Source organism: Dendrobates tinctorius, unplaced genomic scaffold (assembly GCF_039654945.1).
Source record: "Dendrobates tinctorius isolate UK_male_01 unplaced genomic scaffold, ASM3965494v1 ptg000152l, whole genome shotgun sequence".
Classification (NCBI taxonomy): Eukaryota; Metazoa; Chordata; class Amphibia; order Anura; family Dendrobatidae; genus Dendrobates; species Dendrobates tinctorius.
This window is the reverse complement of record NW_027361819.1, coordinates 2,728,152-2,748,979: the sequence shown is the minus strand read 5'-3', so window position 1 is coordinate 2,748,979 and position 20,828 is coordinate 2,728,152. Positions and strand designations below refer to the sequence as shown.

The window sequence follows — 20,828 nt, the reverse complement described above, 5'->3', positions numbered from 1 at the left end:
CCTGCAGTCCTATGTAACACCACAGATAACAGTGATTTATTACTGAGTACAGATAGTGTAGTAGATGTCACCTGCAGTCCTATGTAACACCACAGATAACACAGTGATTTATTACTGAGTACAGATAATGTAGCAGATGTCACCTGCAGTCCTATGTAACATTACAGATAACACAATGATAAATGCCTGAGTACAGATAATGTAGTAGATGTCACCTGCAGTCCTATGCAACACCACAGATGACACAGTGATAACTCTCTGAGTGCAGATAAGGTAGTAGATGTCACCTGCAGTCCTATGTAACACCACAGATAATACAGTGATAGCTCTGTGAGTACAGATAATGTAGTAGATGTCACCTGCAGTCCTATGTAACACCACAGATAACACAGTGATAACTCTCTGAGTACAGATAATGTAGTAGATGTCACCTGCAGTCCTATGTAACACCACAGATAACACAGTGATAACTCTCTGAGTACAGATAATGTAGTAGATGTCACCTGCAGTCCTATGTAACACCACAGATAACACAGTGATAACTCTCTGAGTACAGATAATGTAGTAGATGTCACCTGCAGTCCTATGCAACACCACAGATAACACAGTGATAACTCTCTGAGTACAGATAAGGTAGTAGATGTCACCTGCAGTCCTATGTAACACCACAGATAATACAGTGATAGCTCTGTGAGTACAGATAATGTAGTAGATGTCACCTGCAGTCCTATGTAACACCACAGATAACACAGTGATAACTCTCTGAGTACAGATAATGTAGTAGATGTCACCTGCAGTCCTATGTAACACCACAGATAACACAGTGATAACTCTCTGAGTACAGATAATGGAGTAGATGTCACCTGCAGTCCTAAGTAACACCACAGATAACACAGAATGTGGCATAGTCTGTATATATACTGTATGCCCTGTGTATATACTTCTTTACCTCAGACGTCAGGGCAGACATCTTTTGGGCCTAACTCATGAAAACTGACTAAACGCGGAGCTGTCCTTCGTGACCAATCACAGCATAGCTTTCATTTCACCAGAGCTGTTTACAGAATGATAGCCGCTCTGTGATTGGTTGCTAGGGGCAACATCTTCTTTTTGGTCAGGGCTGATCTGTATCACAGCGATGGATGAAAATGAGATTTTGTGACAAATACAATTCTCTGCCCCTCCGCCTTGTAGTGTGGGGTCTACTTAGTGTTGGCTTGGGATTTTGTGAATCATTTGAGAAGCTGTAAAGCCGCCATATGTGTTCCCTCCCGGCTGTCCGCAGGTGTCTTCTGTCCAGCTGTCACTACAACGCCTGACAGGTGTGCTATGCTGGGAGTTGTAGTGCGCAGCTCTGGGCTGGTAGATTCCTGGGCAGACATGGCAGCGGAGTGTGAATTGCGGTAACCTCAGGTCACTTTCCCCTTGTGTGAATATTTAGCCGGGTGTTTCGGGCGACGCCATTAGTGACATCGGACGTCCCTTCTGCTTCATTCAGGCACGAAGTTCCCTCATCCCGCTGGATACTATCTCTCTCCGCCATACTGCTCTCCTCCCGGGTCGCCAGCCGCCACCGCTCCACAAATCTCTGCCCAATTGGAAAACAGGGAATTATGGGAGAAGTTTAATGCCGTGGGGACAGAAATGATACTGACCAAAAATGGGCGGTAAGTGTGTGATGTTCATCCTGAGCCTCCTGGTTCATGAACAGAATGCCAGAACCCCAGTATGTGGGCCGCACTCACTACAACCCACAGTAATGGCGGCCAACAATTGCTGTCACTCTGCATCTGACAGGAACCCGTGGGGTGAAGCCTCCCAGTTCGGGGGATGAGTCTGACTGTCCTTCTTGTGCCCACAGGCGGATGTTCCCAGAGTTTTCTGTCTCTTTGTCCGGCCTGGACCCGCACGGTCTCTACTGTCTCTGTGTCCAGGCCGTCCCTGACGGTGAGAACCGCTACAAGTGGCGTGACCGGACCTGGAGCATGAGTGGCAGGGCAGAGCCAGGACCCCCCACCCGTCTCTACCTCCACCCCGAATCCCCGGCCCCAGGTCACCGATGGATGGAGAGACCCATCTGCTTCAACAGGATCCGACTGACCAACAATACCCTGACCCAGGGAGGACAGGTATGGCGGAGATGTGTCCATAGAACCTACGAGGGTGGCGCCACCTAGTGTCGTACAATCATGAAAAATTGAGAATTATTGTGGTGGCAGGGAGCCCCCTACCAGGACGATCCTTGTACCCTCATGATCTCTAATGATACTTTCTGCTCAGATCGTCCTGCAGTCCATGCACCGTTACTACCTGCGATTATACATCATCCCCACCTCCAATAATGGACCCCATGCCCGGCCAGCCTCCTCCATCTCTTTCCCGGAGACGTCCTTCATAGCGGTCACCAGCTACCAGAATCCCAAGGTCAGTAGGGTTCATTGCTTGTGTATGGACACCCCCTTTAAGACATTATTTGTGTCTCCATAGACGGATATTGTCAGATAGTTCTTGTTAAACCAAGCACTTTTGCAATTTACTGTTTGTTAAAATCTGCAGCCATTCATGAGATATTAACACTTTTCTTTTTGTTTACAGTTTGTTGCCTAGGTGACCGACCACCGCTGCTATAAAGCTTGTATGCACTGTGCTGAAGCTTGCCGAGAATAGGAGGTAACAACTCACTCCAGCAATGCTGGCCAGCTTTAAAGCAGCACTTACAAGCTCAATATAAAAGAGCTTGTGCACAATCGGTGGTCGTCTCCATAGTAGCGAGGTATAAACTAAAGTGTTCATATCTCCAGAACGGCTGGAAATTTTAATAAGCTGTAAATTGCAAAATTGTTTGTATTTACTATTTGGTAACACCCGTTCATTACAATGGGAATAAACCCTTTAAGAGCATTGGGCTCCCTATAAAATGTATGTTTCATGGCTCCTCCCTCTGTCACTGTCTCCTTCCACTACCACTGGCTCCTCCTCTCACCCATTCTTCCTCTCTGCAGCTCTCCTTGCTGAAAATAGAAGAAAATCCATTTGCAAAAGGAATTAAATATTTCAAGAGTCAGCAGGAAAAGTAAGTATCGCCCCCTACTGGCAGAATAAGGTGAAACAGACTGGCCCCCCAAAAATATCAGTCTCTGGGTGGTGTCTGACCCCTAATGTGACTGCCCCTATAATGATTAGATTGAGGAATCGCTTATTAAGGAGAAACGTTATAAAACATAACAGTAAAAATAAATCTATATTTTAGCAGCAATCCAAGAAAGAGGCACCACAGACCGGGACTGGATGGAGATGGGTCCCCAGGTCAGTCCGAGAGCACGGTATCATCTGCACTAAATGTCCGCACATTACAACATACTTCCCTTTTTTTAAACTTAAAACTCATGCTAAGTCACATCCTGTATTACCGTACAAACTTCACAGCTGCACTCACTATTCTGCTAGTGTAGTCACTGTGTACATACATTACTGATTCTGAGCTACATCCTGTATTATACTCCAGAGCTGCACTCACTATTCTGCTGGTGCAGTCACGGTGTACATACATTACATTACTGATTCTGAGCTACATCCTGTATTATACTCCAGAGCTGTACTCACTATTCTGCTGGTGCAGTCACTGTGTATATACATTACATTACTGTTCCTGAGTTACATCCTGTATTATACCCCAGAGCTGCACTCACTATTCTGCTGGTGCAGTCACTGTGTACATACATTACTGATTCTGAGCTACATCCTGTATTATACTCCAGAGCTGCACTCACTATTCTGCTGGTGCAGTCACTGTGTACATACATTACTGATTCTGAGCTACATCCTGTATTATACTCCAGAGCTGCACTCACTATTCTGCTGGTGCAGTCACTGTGTATATACATTACATTACTGTTCCTGAGTTACATCCTGTATTATACCCCAGAGCTGCACTCACTATTCTGCTGGTGCAGTCACTGTGTACATACATTACTGATTCTGAGCTACATCCTGTATTATACTCCAGAGCTGCACTCACTATTCTGCTGGTGCAGTCACTGTGTACATACATTACATTACTGATCCTGAGTTACATCCTGTATTATACTCCAGAGCTGCATTCACTATTCTGCTGGTGCAGTCACTGTGTACATACATTACATTACTGATCCGGAGTTACCTCCTGTATTATACCCCAGAGCTGCACTCACTATTCTACTGGTGCAGTCACTGTGTACATACATTACTGATCCTGAGTTACATCCTGTATTATACCCCAGAGCTGCACTCACTATTCTACTGGTGCAGTCACTGTGTACATACATTACTGATCCTGAGTTACATCCTGTATTATACCCCAGAGCTGCACTCACTATTCTGCTGGTGCAGTCACTGTGTACATACATTACATTACTGATCCTGAGTTACATCCTGTATTATATCCCAGAGCTGCACTCACTATTCTGCTGGTGCAGTCACTGTGTACGTACATTACATTACTGATCCTGAGTTATATCCTGTATTATACCCCAGAGCTGCACTCACTATTCTGCTGGTGCAGTCACTGTGTACATACATCACATTACTGATCCTGAGTTACATCCTGTATTATACCCCAGAGCTGCACTCACTATTCTGCTGGTGCAGTCACTGTGTACATACATTACTGATTCTGAGCTACATCCTGTATTATACTCCAGAGCTGCACTCACTATTCTGCTGGTGCAGTCACTGTGTACATACATTACATTACTGTTCCTGAGTTACATCCTGTATTATACCCCAGAGCTGCACTCACTATTCTGCTGGTGCAGTCACTGTGTACATACATTACTGATTCTGAGCTACATCCTGTATTATACTCCAGAGCTGCACTCACTATTCTGCTGGTGCAGTCACTGTGTATATACATTACATTACTGTTCCTGAGTTACATCCTGTATTATACCCCAGAGCTGCACTCACTATTCTGCTGGTGCAGTCACTGTGTACATACATTACTGATTCTGAGCTACATCCTGTATTATACTCCAGAGCTGCACTCACTATTCTGCTGGTGCAGTCACTGTGTACTGTGATAAAACACTCCGGGATCGGCTTTGCTGGGGTCAAAGGTCATGTGCGTGAAACTCAGGCGCAGAGCTGGGATTCAGGTGTAACTGACCCTGGGTCAGGTTTATTAATAGTGAAAGCAATGCAAAAAGGAAATAAAACATAAAACAAATCCTTGCCTGTCCGGCACTAACTAAACAAGGTACAACCTAACTACCAACTGGCGGGCTTCTCCCGTCCAGCCAAACCACAGTTGCAGTGGGCACTGCTCTCACTCACGTGTGTCTCTCACACAGACAGGCTCTCTGTGTTCCCAGGCTGAGACACTCACACAACCACCGGGCATCCTTTTATATCCACCTCCCATTATTCATTAGCAAGCAGGTGCGATACTGACCAGACTAGGCCACATAGGAAAGGAATCTGGGCGAGATATACCTGCCCTCATCCACTATTCCCACATGATTCTCACAGTACATATATTACTGATTCTGAGCTACATCCTGTATTATACCCCAGAGCTGCACTCACTATTCTGCTGGTGCAGTCACTGTGTACATACACTACATTACTGATCCTGAGTTACATCCTGTATTATACTCCAGAGCTGCACTCATTATTCTGCTGGTGCAGTCACTGTGTACATACATTACATTACTGATCCTGAGTTACATCCTGTATTATACCCCAGAGCTGCACTCACTATTCTGCTGGTGCAGTCACTGTGTACATACATTACATTACTGATCCTGAGTTACATCCTGTATTATACTCCAGAGCTGCACTCACTCTTCTGCTGGTGCAGTAACTGTGTACATACATTACTGATCCTGAGTTACATCCTGTATTATATCCCAGAGCTGCGCTCACTATTCTGCTGGTGCAGTCACTGTCTACATACATTACATTACTGATCCTGAGTTACATCCTGTATTATATCCCAGAGCTGCACTCACTATTCTGCTGGTGCAGTCACTGTGTACATACATTACATTACTGATCCTGAGTTACCTCCTGTATTATACCCCAGAGCTGCACTCACTATTCTACTGGTGCAGTCACTGTGTACATACATTACATTACTGATCCTGAGTTACCTCCTGTATTATACTCCAGAGCTGCACTCACTATTCTGCTGGTGCAGTCACTGTGTACATACATTACATTACAGATCCTGAGTTACATGCTGTATTATACTCCAGAGCTGCACTCACTATTCTGCTGGTGCAGTCACTGTGTACATACATTACATTACTGATCCTGAGTTACATCCTGTATTATACCCCAGAGCTGCACTCACTATTCTGCTGGTGCAGTCACTGTGTACATACATTACATTACTGATCCTGAGTTACCTCCTGTATTATACTCCAGAGCTGCACTCACTATTCTGCTGGTGCAGTCACTGTGTACATACATTACATTACTGATCCTGAGTTACCTCCTGTATTATACTCCAGAGCTGCACTCACTATTCTACTGGTGCAGTCACTGTGTACATACATTACATTACAGATCCTGAGTTACATGCTGTATTATACTCCAGAGCTGCACTCACTATTCTGTCTATTGGAAACAATCAGTAAGGGTGTGGATATATGCCCTTTACAGCTTAGTTGAACCCCAATATTGCAGGGGACGCTTGGCTACATATAATATACGCCGATTATGTTTTTTTATCTTTTTCCAGTTATTAAGAGACATAAAGCGAGCGCAACGGAGCTGACAACCTCTCAGAGAGACAGCAGGGTGGAGAGTCCGGTAGATGAGAACGTGGAGAGACATCTTGTATCAGCAGAAAGGAGAGGAGCAGAGGAAGAGGAGAGAAGGGAAGTTACAGAAAAGAGAGATGAGAAAGGAGAAAAGAGACAGACACCTGGAAAAGAGAGTCCCAGAGACATCCCAAGCCTGGCCAAGGGCAGAGACATAACACACAGGGAAGCTACAGAGGAGAGAGAGGAGCGAGCACACAGGACAGACTGCCTTGTGCAGTGGGACCCCGTAACACAGAGACCGATGTGGGCAGCCCCCTCTGCGCTGTCAGTGACAGCCTACAGTCCCCGCGCCTGCCCCGCAGGTCACAGGTAAGGTCGTTGTCTCTGCACGCGACGTGTCCTGCCTGCCGTGCCGCTATCTGACCGCTCCTCTTCATTTACAGATTGGCTCATCCACCTCCTTCCGCTTTGGCCCCGTTTCCTCCCTCGGCCTCCAATTTGCCTCCCGTTGCCCCCTATTTTATGGGCTCCTGGACCTTTCCGCGAGTCAGGCTGACTTACCCCTTTTCTACCCTGCATGCCCCCCTCCTGCATCAGGTGTGCACGCCGCCCTGGTATCTGCCCCCTCATACCACCTCCGGGGGCGTGTGATGGCACAGGCACATTCTGGGGGCCCTGCACAGCAGCACAGAGGATTATGGTGCCCGGCCCGAGCGGAGCCGAGTGACTGGCAGAGCAGACTGCTGAGGATGATAATGTCCGAGACAGTCACGAGGGGGTGAAGCGGAAGATGTTCTGCAGCAGAGAGGCCGGGGGATGCTCTACAGACTTTCTCCCACCGCAGAGGTGAGCCGCCTCTGGGGTCTCGGTGTCTGACATGTATGATGGCCGCCGCCGCCCCACGAGCTGTACAATACTGTATAATAAAGCCTTTATTTACATCGTTACATAAGTCACATGTGCGTCCTCTGCTGCTCCCCTCCTGACGAGGCGGCCGGGGCCTCTGCCCCCCGAGTCCTCTGCTCCCCATCATATTCCTGCAGGAAGGTGCGAAGCTTGGAGGGGTAATCCGTCATAACCCCGGTGACCCCACAGTCCAAGGCTCGCCGGAAATCAGAGTCCTGGTTCAGTACCCATAGGTAAACCTGTAGGGGGCGAAACAGAGGACACAAGAGTAGGTATGCAGAGTCTCACACCCATCATATGACCGCTGCAGACCATCAGACCCATCATATGACTGCTGCAGACTATCACATCCATTATCTGACCACTGCAGACTGTCCTACCCGTCATAAGATGTCTGCAGCCTATCATACCCATTAACTGACCACTGAAGACTATCACACCCATTATTTGACCGCTGCAGACTGTCCCACCCATCATAAGACGTCTGCAGACTATCACATATGCCATATGATTGGGTCGGGTGTCACACGGCTCGGGTACCTGGATGCCTCTGGCCTGGAGGTGCTGGAATAGACTTTTCCTCATTATCAGTCTGTAAGAAAAACGAATGGTGTCATTATAACCGGTGACATCACATAAGGGGCGCAGGGTGTGACGTAATATAATATTATAGTGCGGGGTCTCAGACACATACAGGAGCTTCTCTCTAAATGAGAATATCATCTAAAAGTGAATTTATTTCAGTTCTTCAATACAGACAGTGCCTCTCCTCTATTCTATAGAGTCATTACACACAGAGTGATCTATCTCACGGTTTATTTCTGGTAATGTTGATGATTATGGCTTACAGCCAATGAGAACCCAAAAGTCATTATCTCAGGAAATTAGAATACTTTATAACACAAGCCTGAAAAATGATTGTAAAATCTGAAATGTGTGATCAGTAAATGCGCTCAATACTTGGTCGGGCTCCATGTGCATCAATTACTGCATCAATGCGGCGTGGCATGGAGGCGATCAGCCTGTGGCACTGCTGAGGGGTTATGGAAGCCCAGGTCGCTTTGATAGCAGCCTTCAGCTCGTCTGCATTGTTGGATCAGTTGTCTCTCATCTTCCTCTTGACAATACTCCATAGATTTTCTATGGGGTTATGGTCAGGTGAGTTTGCTGGCAATCAGCCCAGTGATACTGTTGTCTTTACACCAGGTATTGGTACTTTTGGCAGTGTGGACAGGGGCCAAGTCCTGCTGGAGAATGACATTTCCATCTCCATAAAGCTTGTCAGCAGAGGGAAGCATGAAGAGCTCTAACATGTCATGGTAGACGGCTGCGCTGACTTTGGTCTTGATAAAACACAGTGGACCTACACCCGCAGATGACATGGCTCCCCAAACCATCACTGATGGTGGAGACTTCACACTAGACCTCCAGCAGCTTGGATTGTGGCCTCTCCACTCTTCCTCCAGACTCTGGGACCACTGACCACAGTCCGGTTCTTCTCCTTGGCCCAGGTAAGATGCTTCTGGCGTTGTCTATTGGTCATGAGTGGCTGACACAAGGAATGTGACACTTGTAGCCCATGTCCTGGAGACGTCTGTTTGTGGTGTGAAGCAATGACTCCAGCAGCAGTCCGCTCCTTGTGAATCTCCCCCACATTACTGAATGGCCTTTTCTTAACAATCCTTTCCAGGCTGCGGTTTTCCCGGTGACTTGTGCACCTTTTTCTACCACACTTTTTCCTTCCACTCCACTTCCCATTAATATTCTCGGATACAGCACTCTGTGAACAGCCGGCGTCTTTAGCAATGACCTTTTGTGGCTTCTCCTCCTTGCGGAGTGCATCAGTGACTGCCTTCTGGACATCTGTCAGGTCAGCAGTCTTCCCCATGATTGTGGAGGGTGTCAGTGATGGCCTTCTGGACATCTGTCAGGTCAGCAGTCTTCCCCATGATTTTGGAGGGTGTCAGTGATGGCCTTCTGGACATCTGTCAGGTCAGCAGTCTTCCCCAAGATTGTGGAGCTACTGAAAAAGACTAAAGGGCCTGTCACACTAAGCAATATCGCTATGTCTGATATTTACCTCCGACCGGCTCCCCCGCTGGTTATCGCTGATCGCGCGAGAACGTCCTGGGCCGTTTCTCGTCGGGCACTTCCTGCTGGGCTTCCTGTGGCGCTGACAAGCGACGCGTGGACGCGGGCAGGAGGATGTCAGGATCGCCTCGTCTGACAGGTAAGTAGCGACCCCAGACCCCTGCGATGTCGCTGGTGAGATCTGCCTGTGTGGCAGCTCACTAGCGACTACTTAGCGATGCACCAGCGATCCTGACCACGTCATATCACTGGCCGGGATCGCTGGTGCATCGCTAAGTGTGACAGAACCTTAAGGGACCTTTATAAACACTTAGGAGCCTTTACAGGGGTTTATTGTTAATTATTCTAATTTCCTGAGATAATGACTTTTGGGTTCTCATTGGCTGTAAGCCGTAATCATCAACATTACCAGAAATAAACCCGTGACATAGATCACTCTGTGTGTAATGACTCTATAGAATAGAGGAGAGGCACTGTCTGTATTGAAAAATGGAAATAAATTCACTTTCTGATGATCTTCTCGCTTAGTGAGAAGCTCCTGTATGACATTATACCTGCATTTCTCAAGCTCTACACCGCAGGTATGAGGCAGACAGGTAACACTGGTTTAACCATTCTATTACCTGCATGCGCATAGTAATAGCTCAAAATCCTCCAGGGGTGACAGATTCCCTTTAACCCATGACGTGCTGTACTGTGCAATGTGGAGTTTCCCTGGAAGAAGTGAGACAGGGAAGAACTTACTTGTCCTGGAGATAAACCAGAAAGCGGCTCCTCATCAGAGAGTGACTGGGAAAATACGTCCTATAGAGAGAGAAGAGGTGAGAGCCCTGAATACAGCCAAGCCCCCACTCACACCCTGTATAGGGCCGAGCCCCCCTGCACCCTGTATAGGGTCGAGCCCCCACGCACACCACGTATATGAACGAGACCCCTGCAGCCTATATTCAGCTGAGATTCCCCTTCACTCTATATACACCCGAGACCCCCTGCACCCTGTATAGGGCCGAGCCCCCACGCACACCATGTATACAAACGAGACTCCCTGCAGCCTATATTCAGCTGAGATTCCCCTGCACCGTATATACGGGCGAGCCCCCGCCCACACTCTGTATACGGGCGAGAACCCTTGCACCCTGTATAGGGCCGAGCCCACACCCTGCACCCTGTATATGTCAGAGCCCCTGCCTATGCCCTGTATACGGCAGAGACACCCCCTGCACCCTGTATATGTTCGAGCCCCTGCCTATGCCCTGTATACGGCAGAGACACCCCCTGCACCCTGTATATGTTCGAGCCTCTGCCTATGCCCTGTATACGGCAGAGACACCCCCTGCACCCTGTATATGTTTGAGCCCCTGCCTATGCCCTGTATACGGCAGAGACACCCCCTGCACCCTGTATATGTCCGAGCCCCTGCCTATGCCCTGTATACGGCAGAGACACCCCCTGCACCCTGTATATGTCCGAGCCCCTGCCTATGCCCTGTATACGGCAGAGACACCCCCTGCACCCTGTATATGTCCGAGCCCCTGCCTATGCCCTGTATACAGCAGAGACACCCCCTGCACCCTGTATATGTCCGAGCCCCTGCCTACGCCCTGTATACGGCAGAGACCCCTGCACCCTGTCTATGGCCGATCCCCTGCACACCCTGTATACGGCCGAGAACCCCTGCACCCTGTTTACGGCTGAGACCCCTGCACCCTGTATAGGGCTGAGACCCCACCTACACCCTGTATACAGCAGAGACCCCCTGCACCCTATATATGGCCGAGCCCCCTCCCCCTGAATACAGCGAAGACCCCCTGCACACTGTATAGGGCCGAGACCCCACCGACACCCTGTATATGGCCGAGACCCCTCTGCACCCTGTATAGGGCTGAGCTCCCACCCACACCCTGTATATGGCCGAGACCCCCCTGCACTCTGTATAGAGCTGAGCCCCCGCCTCCTGAATACGGCAAAGACCCCCTGCACTCTGTATATACCACAGTCTGACCTGTTTATAAGGGACGGCATGTACGTCTCCACCACTGACTCTGGCAAATCCACGAACGGCAACAGCCCCGTGTAATAGAGGAGGAGGAGGATGACGCCCCGGCGGGGGGTGAACATGAACGGCATCTCTGGGTTCTGAGGGAAAATGATGAGGAAGCATCAGTGGTGGTCCCAGGAGAATGAGAGGTGACACCGGCGGCATTGTACAGTCAGATGAAGTGGTGGGAGGATGAGAGTAGTAGTACCAAGGAGGGGTGACTAGGAGAGTGATGGGGTAGTAGCAATAGACGAAAGGATGATTAGAAAAGATGATAGGATAGTATCATAGAATCATAGAATCGTAGAGTTGGAAGGGACCTCCTGGGCCATCTGGTCCAACCCCCTGCTCAAAGCAGGATTCGCTAAATCATCCCAGTCAGATGTCTGTCCAGCCTCTGTTTGAAGACTTCCATTGAAGGAGAACTCACCACTTCTCGTGGCAGCCTGTTCCACTCATTGATCACTCTAACTGTCAAAAAGTTTTTTCTAATATCTAATCTGTGTCTCCTCCCATTCAGTTTCATCCCATTGCTTCTAGTCTTTCCTTGTGCAAATGAGAATAAAGTTGATCCTTCTACAATGTGACAGCCCTTTAGATAGTTGTAGACAGCAATTAAGTCTCCTCTCAGTCTTCTCTTTTGCAAACTAAACATTCCCAAATCCTGCAACCTTTCCTCATAAGACAGGGTTTGCAGACCGGTCACCATTCTGGTCGCTCTTTTCTGAACTTGCTCCAGTTTGTTGATGTCTTTTTTAAAATGTGGTGCCCAAAACTGGACACAATATTCCAGATGAGGTCTGACCAACTGAGTACTGAGGAGGAGGATGGAGTAATACTAGAAGGAGCATGAAGAAGATGTAGAGCGCAGGATGGGAGTGTAATAGTCAGAGGTAGTGTCAGTCTATGGGATAATGCAAGAGGATGATGAGATAGTAGTAATAATCACTGAGGAGAGTAGTCGTACCGCCTTCCGACATTTCTTCATGACCTTGTCGCTGGTGCTGGCCCAGATGGTTCTCTCCATGCGCTGGTATTTCTTCACAAGCTCAGACACCTGCATATAATGATGAGATTACTGTCTGCGGGCACATGGGGCAAACAGCGGGTACACGGGGCAAATGGCACATACATGGGGGGCACACAGTGAGTACATGGGGCAAACAGCAGGTACATGGGAGTATGCAGCGTGTATATGGGGGACACACAGCAGGCACATGGTAAGTACATGGGGGCATAAATTGGGTACATGGGGGCACACAGCGGGTACATGGGGGCATGCAGCGTGTACATAGGGAGTAAATTGCGGGTACATGGGGAAAACGACGGGTACATAGGGGGGCACGCAGCGGATACATGTGGAGAAAGTGGAGAGTACATGGGGAGCAAATGGCCGGTACATGGGGGCACATGGCGGCACTGCCCACCCCCAGCAGTAGTTACCTTTCTTATAAGGTCATCGCTGTCCTCCTTGATCTCCACATTGATGGGTTTATCCGGGTATCTCTTGAAGACCTCCTCCAGCAGAGGGATACTGTGGTCTGTACCTGACGAGATGTGACCTGGGACACAAACGTCAGAGGGAAAGCTGGGACTTATAGTTCTCCAACACCCTGAAGGTTACCCGATCCTCGACTCCAGCCTACCTGGGAAGAAGGTGACCTCCAGATGTTCCTGATAAGGCGGCAGCTCCTGGGGCAGAAAACACACATAAAGTACACGGCCGCCGCTCTGGACACCAGAGATGTTCATCCTGCACATGATTAGATACAGTGTAACAAACCCTCAGCTGTGATAGTGAGAGGTCAGCAGGGATATTGAAATGGAAAAAAGCTGAGACCTTCAGAACGTCTTATTACACTGTGTGTATATCTCTATCCACACACGTCACTGCCGTTACCTCGTATGTCACATCCTTTATGTTCACATCGTGTCCTGTTTGCCGTAATAAATTGCCATCATGTGACACCACAACGCATCCGTCTTTAGTCATGTGACAGTCCAACTCCAGGAGGTCAGTGTGATGGGTGACCGCGCTGTAAGAAAAGGAACACTTAAAGGGGTTGTCCAGTAGGTATTGGAATTACAACAACACTGCCCCCCCCCCCAGACAGATCAACACTTCCCCTCCACAGATCAATGCTGCCCCGCACGGATCAACACTGCCCTGCAGATCAATTCCCCGCCCCTCAGATCAACGCTGCTCCCCACAAATCAACACTGCCCCCACAGATCAACACTTCCCCTCCACAAATCAATGCTGCCTCGCACAGATCAACGCTGCCCCACACAGATCAAAGCTGCCCCGCAGAGATCAACAATTCCCCTCCACAGATCAACGCTACCCCGCAGAGATCAACGCTGCCCCACAGATCAATTCCCCGCCTCTCAGATCAACGCTGCTCCCCACAAATCAACGCTGCCCCCACAGATCAACACTTCCCCTCCACAAATCAATGCTGCCTCGCACAGATCAACACTTCCCCTCCACAGATCAACGCTGCCCCACACAGATCAACGCTGCCCCGCAGGGATCAACGCTGCCCCACAGATCAATTCCCCGCCTCTCAGATCAACGCTGCTCCCCACAAATCAACGCTGCCCCAACAGATCAACACTTCCCCTCCACAAATCAATGCTGCCTCGCACAGATCAACACTTCCCCTCCACAGATCAACGCTGCCCCACACAGATCAACGCTACCCCACACAGATCAACGATGCCCCACAGATCAACGCTGCTCCCCACAAATCAACGCTGCTCCCCACAAATCAACGCTGCTCCCCACAAATCAACGCTGCCCCCACAGATCAACACTTCCCCTCCACAGATCAACACTGCCCCGCAGAGATCAATGCTGCCCCGCAGATCAACAATTCCCCTCCACAGATCAACGCTGCCCCACAGAGATCAACGCTGCCCCACAGATCAACGCTGCCCCGCAGAGATCAACGCTGTCCAGCACAGATTAATCCCGCTCACAGATCAGTGCTGCCCCTTACAGATTCCCCGCCCCTGAGATCAACACTGCCCTCCAGAGATCAACGCTGTCCCCCACATATCAATTCTCCACCTACAGATCAACGATGCTCTCCACAGATCAACGCTGGCCCCACAGATCAACGCTGCCACCCACAGATCAAGGCTGCCCCTCATAGATCAACACTGGCCTCACAGATCAATGCTGCCCCCTAAAGATCAATCCCCCACCCACAGATCAACGCTGCTCTCCACAGATCAACGCTACCCCCTACAGTTCAATGCTGCCACCCACAGATCAATTCTCTCCCTACAGATCAACACTGCTCCCCACAGATCAATGCTGCCCCCTACAGATCAATGCTGCTCCTCATAGATCAACGTTGCCCTCCCACAAAACAATGCTGCCCCCCACTTACTTATCAAATGCTTCCATGGTGTTTTCAATCTTCTCTCCGGCTCCTGGAGGACAGGGGGCATATTATAATCAGGTCATTGTGAACATCAGCCCAGCTTTCCCAGACTCCTGACCAGCGTTTTCTTTTCTGAAGCATGTTAAAGGTGTCTGACAACCTCAGCAGCAGGTGTTATTACAGCGCCAGTGGTTGTCACCTAACTTGCCCAGAAATTGACCAGTGTTAGTGACACTGCTAAATATAGGGTGGGCGCCCATCCCTCCTATAATAAAGGGTTACATGTTGGGGTGCCGGGTGGTCTGGGCACCACAGGGACATGACTTACCCCCACGGTGGGAGATATGGCGGCAGTGGAAGGCCAGTCTCTTCCTCTTCTGCAAGATGTGGGGATTCTTCAGTAAGTAATAGGAGGTGGCAGCGTAGCCCCCCAGGACTGGCACCAGGTAATATAAGGAGCGCACCATGATGAGGAGATGGGGCCCAGCAGCAGGACCTGAGGAGAAGAGCCCCGAGAGTCATCATCCAGATGCAGGATGTGAAGGACACAGAGGATGGGAGGAGTGATGCTCCTTTACTACAGCAGCCACCTCCTCACTGTGTCTGCCATGGGCACTGCCCGGAAAATCTCTGCTCAGTGCCCAGGATTAATGGCTGCTCGTAATATGTCTGCTGTACAGCGGAATATGCTGCCACAGGGTATCCTCTATTCTACTGCCATAGGGTATCCTCTATTCTACTGCCAGAGTATCCTCTATTCAACTTCCACAGGGTATCCTCTATTCTACTGCCACTGGGTATCCTCTATTCTACTGCCACAGGGTATCCTCTATTCTACTGCCACAGGGTATCCTCTATTCTACTGCCACAGGGTATCCTCTATTCTACTGCCACTGGGTATCCTCTATTCTACTGCCACTGGGTATCCTCTATTCTACTGCCACTGGGTATCCTCTATTCTACTGCCACTGGGTATCCTCTATTCTACTGCCACAGAGTATCCTCTATTCTACTGCCACAGAGTATCCTCTATTCTACTGCCACTGGGTATCCTCTATTCTACTGCCACAGGGTATCCTCTATTCTACTGCTACAGAGTATCCTCTGTTCTACTGCCACAGGTTATCCTTTAGTACCACAAAGTACCCTCTACTGACACAGGTTATCATCATGCTATAAGCAGTCACTGCTCTGCTGGGTATCCTCCACATCAGGGGTATCATCAGCTTTTCTTCCACTATTAGGGCGCTCTATTAATTGGCCTCCCCGGCACTCGACTCTCCCCTCTCCAGTCCATACTTAATGCAGCAGCCCTGGCTAATCAGTACTCGGACGCGTCCGCTCTTCGCCAGTCCTTACATTGGCTGCCCGTTCATTATAGGATCCAATTCAAAGTACTTGATCTCACCCACAAAGCTCTCCACAGTGCGGCACCCCCCTACACCTCCTCCCTCATTTCTGTCCATCGGCCTAACCGACCGCTGCGCTCTGCAAACGACTTTCGACTAACCTCTGCACTAATCCGTGCCTCCTACTCCCGACTTCAAGACTTCTCCCGTGCTGCGCCAATCCTCTGGAATGCTCTACCCCAAGACATCAGGATTATCCACAATTTGCACAGTATTAGGCGCTCCCTCAAAACACATCTGTTCAGAGCGGCTTATCACGTTCACTAATCACAGTCATTCTATGTGTAAGTGTGCGTGTGTCGCCCATTCACTATCTCCATCCATCCCTCACTCCCTCAGGATGGCTGGACCTTCATTGTATATACACCCCTGTCCTCTGTATCTCCCCCACCTCATTGTAGAGTGTAAGCTCTCACCAGCAGGGGCGGCTGATTGTATTGTTAACGTTGTTACTTATGACTTATGGTTAGAACTGTTAAACTGTAAAGCGCTGCGGAATATGTTGGCGCCATAGAAATAAAGATTATTATCATCCATCACAGCCGGACGGCATTCTCTACTTTTCTGATTCCAGTTCCCCTCTTGATCCATGGGGCATTCACTGCTTTACTGCCACGGGACAGCTTCTACCCTTCACCCGGTTCACTCCATGCCTGGCTATCCTGGCACAGGATTACTATTTGCATCTGATATCTTTACATGCAGCCATGCCCTGATCCATACCACCTATTCCTGCCCTGCTACATAATGCCAGCTCTTCCTCGGGCACAGGCTTTTCTTGCCTATCCCTGGGCACAGGGCACCTACCTGGTCATGTCCTGCTCCTGGCACACCGTCTGTCCTCCCGGGAGCTACAGGGGGCTTGGTCCTTCTCGGTTTGTCTCCCAGACCAATGTACCCGTCACATTGCCAGCTCAGATAATACTCTGCCCCTCACCTGGCACACAGCCGCTCCTCCTGTTCTGGCACAGTCCTTGCCCCTCGGTTTGGCACAGTCTCCACACCTGCCGCTGACTGATGGATCTTCTCGCCTGGCAGAGTAGTGGGTCCTGCGGGCAGAATACGGGCACAGTCGTGTTCTCCCCTGGCACACTATGGATACCTGGCACCGTGCCCACAGCTGCGCCCTCTTTCTACCTGCTATGTGGATTGGAAGGGAATGCTGCAGCTCAGCAGATAGAAGCCGACAATCAGCAGTTTGTGACGAGCGGCGGTCCCTGATCAGGAGGGGGGTGCAGGTGCTGCCCCTGGCATGACAAAACCAGGTCCCCAGAGAAGGGAATGCAATCCCCGACTGCAATGAGCCGTCCTGGCAGCTATGAGGTTAATTCCACACTGACACACCTGTACACATTCCAGGCAGGTACATACCTGCAGCCGCCCAGGACCACAACCTGTTTGGGCAGTGACCAGGGACTGGGAGGCCGGACCCCCAACTGCAAGTCCTGCAGCTACCAGCCCTACGTCATGTCCAGCGGGTACCGTGCTGAAGTATCTAAGCCTCTCCTGCGATACCACAAACTCCACCACATATTGTTACAGAATGTCAGCGTATCTAATCCTGTCCTGTGTGATACTGACTGCTGAGCTGTGCATCTAATCCTGTCCTGTGTGATACTGACTGCTGAGCCGTGTATCTAATCCTGTCCTGCGTGATACTGACTGCTGAGCTGTGCATCTAATCCTGTCCTGCGTGATACTGACTGCTGAGCCGTGTATCTAATCCTGTCCTGCGTGATACTGACTGCTGAGCCCTGTATCTAATCCTCTCCTGTGATACTGTCTTCTGAGCTGTGTATCTAATCCTGTCCTGCGTGATACTGACTGCTGAGCCGTGTATCTAATCCTCTCCTGTGTGATACTGTCTGCTGAGCCGTGTATCTAATCCTGTCCTGAGTGATACTGACTGCTGAGCCATGTATCTAATCCTGTCCTGCGTGATACTGACTGCTGAGCCGTGTATCTAATCCTATCCTGCGTGATACTGACTGCTGAGCCGTGTATCTAATCCTGTCCTGCGTGATACTGACTGCTGAGCCGTGTATCTAATCCTATCCTGTGTGATACTGACTGCTGAGCCGTGTATCAAATCCTATCCTGTGTGATACTGACTGCTGAGCCGTGTATCAAATCCTATCCTGTGTGATACTGACTGCTGAGCCGTGTATCTAATCCTATCCTGTGTGATACTGACTGCTGAGCCGTGTATCTAATCCTATCCTGTGTGATACTGACTGCTGAGCCGTGTATCTAATCCTATCCTGTGTGATACTGACTGCTGAGCCGTGTATCTAATCCTATCCTGTGTGATACTGACTGCTGAGCCGTGTATCAAATCCTATCCTGTGTGATACTGACTGCTGAGCCGTGTATCAAATCCTATCCTGTGTGATACTGACTGCTGAGCAGTGTATCTAATCCTATCCTGTGTGATACTGACTGCTGAGCCGTGTATCTAATCCTCTCCTGTGTGATACTGACTGCTAAGCCGTGTATCTAATCCTCTCCTGTGTGATACTGACTGCTGAGCCGTGTACCTAGTGGAGGATACCTCGGGCCGTATAGAACATCCCCGGCCTCCTCAGCCTCCAGGACCGGTTATAACGACCTGCCGTGAGGCCTCAAAGATGGACGATGCAGCCATAGCAACCAGCTCTTCACTTTCTATTTTGCAGAGATCTGATTGGCTACACATAACAACCAACCACAGTCAGGTTTAATTTCTCTAGTGCAGCTGAGATGTCTGCTGATTGGCTGCCGTGAGCACATACCATGGGAGGTGTGAGGCGGCCTCAGTAGTGCGGACGCTCTTCTCGGGGTGGGAGCGGTCTCCTCAGTAGCGCGGACGCTCTTCTCGGGGTGGGAGCGGCCTCCTCAGTAGAGCGGACGCTCTTCTCGGGGTGGGAGCGGCCTCCTCAGTAGCGCGGACGCTCTTCTCGGGGTGGGAGCGGCCTCCTCAGTAGCGCGGACGCTCTTCTCGGGGTGGGAGCGGCCTCCTCAGTAGCGCGGACGCTCTTCTTGGGGTGGGAGCGGCCTCCTCAGTAGGGCGGACGCTCTTCTTGGGGTGGGAGCGGCCTCCTCAGTAGGGCGCGTGCTCTACTGGGGGTGGGAGCGGCCTCCTCAGTAGTGCGGAAGCTCTTCTCGGGGTGGGAGCGGTCTCCTCAGTAGCGCGGACGCTCTTCTCAGGGTGGGAGCGGTCTCCTCAGTAGCGCGGACGCTCTTCTCGGGGTGGGAGCGGCCTCCTCAGTAGAGCGGACGCTCTTCTCGGGGTGGGAGCGGCCTCCTCAGTAGCGCGGACGCTCTTCTCGGGGTGGGAGCGGCCTCCTCCGTAGCGCGGACGCTCTTCTCGGGGTGGGAGCGGCCTCCTCAGTAGCGCGGACGCTCTTCTCGGGGTGGGAGCGGCCTCCTCAGTAGGGCGCGTGCTCTACTGGGGGTGGGAGCGGCCTCCTCAGTAGGGCGCGTGCTCTACTGGGGGTGGGAGCGGCCTCCTCAGTAGGGCGCGTGCTCTACTGGGGGTGGGAGCGGCCTCCTCAGTAGGGCGCGTGCTCTACTGGGGGTGGGAGCGGCCTCCTCAGTAGGGCGCGTGCTCTACTGGGGGTGGGAGCGGCCTCCTCAGTAGGGCGCGTGCTCTACTGGGGGTGGGAGCGGCCTCCTCAGTAGGGCGCGTGCTCTACTGGGGGTGGGAGCGGCCTCCTCAGTAGGGCGCGTGCTCTACTGGGGTGGGAGCGGCCTCCTCAGTAGGGCGCATGCTCTACTGGGGGTGGGAGTGGCCTCCTCAGTAGGGCGCATGCTCTACTGGGGGTGGGAGCGGCCTCCTCAGTAGCGCGGACGCTCTTCTCGGGGTGGGAGCGGCCTCCTCAGTAGCGCGGACGCTCTTCTCGGGGTGGGAGCGGCCTCCTCAGTAGGGCGCGTGCTCTACTGGGGGTGGGAGCGGCCTCCTCAGTAGGGCGCGTGCTCTACTGGGGGTGGGAGCGGCCTCCTCAGTAGCGCGGACGCTCTTCTCGGGGTGGGAGCGGCCTCCTCAGTAGCGCGGACGCTCTTCTCGGGGTGGGAGCGGCCTCCTCAGTAGGGCGGACGCTCTTCTCGGGGTGGGAGCGGCCTCCTCAGTAGCGCGGAAGCTCTTCTCGGGGTGGGAGCGGCCTCCTCAGTAGGGCGCGTGCTCTACTGGGGGTGGGAGCGGCCTCCTCAGTAGCGCGGACGCTCTTCTCGGGGTGGGAGCGGCCTCCTCAGTAGCGCGGATGCTCTT

At 50.9% G+C, this 20,828-nt stretch overlaps 2 protein-coding genes across 3 annotated transcripts; one reads left to right on the top strand and one right to left on the bottom strand.

Annotated features, from left to right (window-relative positions):
* Window positions 1-792: 792 nt before the first annotated feature.
* LOC141050724 (MAX gene-associated protein-like) lies at window positions 793-7,532 on the top strand. The gene is made up of 7 exons (XM_073547326.1): window positions 793-1,667; window positions 1,862-2,129; window positions 2,281-2,424; window positions 3,003-3,073; window positions 3,251-3,306; window positions 6,722-7,115; window positions 7,190-7,532. The coding sequence occupies exons 1-7, from the start codon at window positions 1,645-1,647 to the stop codon at window positions 7,395-7,397; spliced, it is 1,164 nt and encodes a 387-aa protein (XP_073403427.1). The 5' UTR covers window positions 793-1,644; the 3' UTR covers window positions 7,398-7,532.
* A 128-nt stretch (window positions 7,533-7,660) lies between these two features.
* Window positions 7,661-19,498, bottom strand: GDPD3 (glycerophosphodiester phosphodiesterase domain containing 3). Of its 2 annotated transcripts, XM_073547327.1 has the most exons (12): window positions 19,354-19,498; window positions 17,520-17,631; window positions 15,502-15,669; window positions 15,180-15,222; window positions 13,682-13,817; window positions 13,428-13,473; window positions 13,225-13,343; window positions 12,749-12,838; window positions 11,746-11,879; window positions 10,488-10,547; window positions 8,193-8,244; window positions 7,661-7,891 (listed from the first exon to the last, which is right to left on the bottom strand). In XM_073547327.1, the coding sequence occupies exons 1-12, from the start codon at window positions 19,354-19,356 to the stop codon at window positions 7,700-7,702; spliced, it is 1,155 nt and encodes a 384-aa protein (XP_073403428.1). In that variant the 5' UTR covers window positions 19,357-19,498; the 3' UTR covers window positions 7,661-7,699. The 2 variants fall into 2 exon arrangements, with proteins under 2 accessions (XP_073403428.1, XP_073403429.1); XM_073547328.1 differs by lacking the exon at window positions 19,354-19,498 and having other exon boundaries at window positions 17,390-17,524.
* Between the last annotated feature and the right edge of the window lie 1,330 nt (window positions 19,499-20,828).

Excerpts from the sequence above, each read along its gene's own strand:
- LOC141050724 (XM_073547326.1), top strand. The coding sequence starts at position 1,645 with ATGATACTGACCAAAAATGGGCG. Across the intron at positions 2,130-2,280 it reads CCCTGACCCAGGGAGGACAG|ATCGTCCTGCAGTCCATGCA; the intron begins GTATGGCGGAGA and ends CTTTCTGCTCAG. Across the intron at positions 3,307-6,721 it reads GGATGGAGATGGGTCCCCAG|TTATTAAGAGACATAAAGCG; the intron begins GTCAGTCCGAGA and ends ATCTTTTTCCAG.
- GDPD3 (XM_073547327.1), bottom strand. Across the intron at positions 13,818-15,179 it reads ACCATGGAAGCATTTGATAA|CGCGGTCACCCATCACACTG; the intron begins GTAAGTGGGGGG and ends CTTTTCTTACAG. Across the intron at positions 10,548-11,745 it reads ATGCCGTCCCTTATAAACAG|GACGTATTTTCCCAGTCACT; the intron begins GTCAGACTGTGG and ends CTCTCTCTATAG.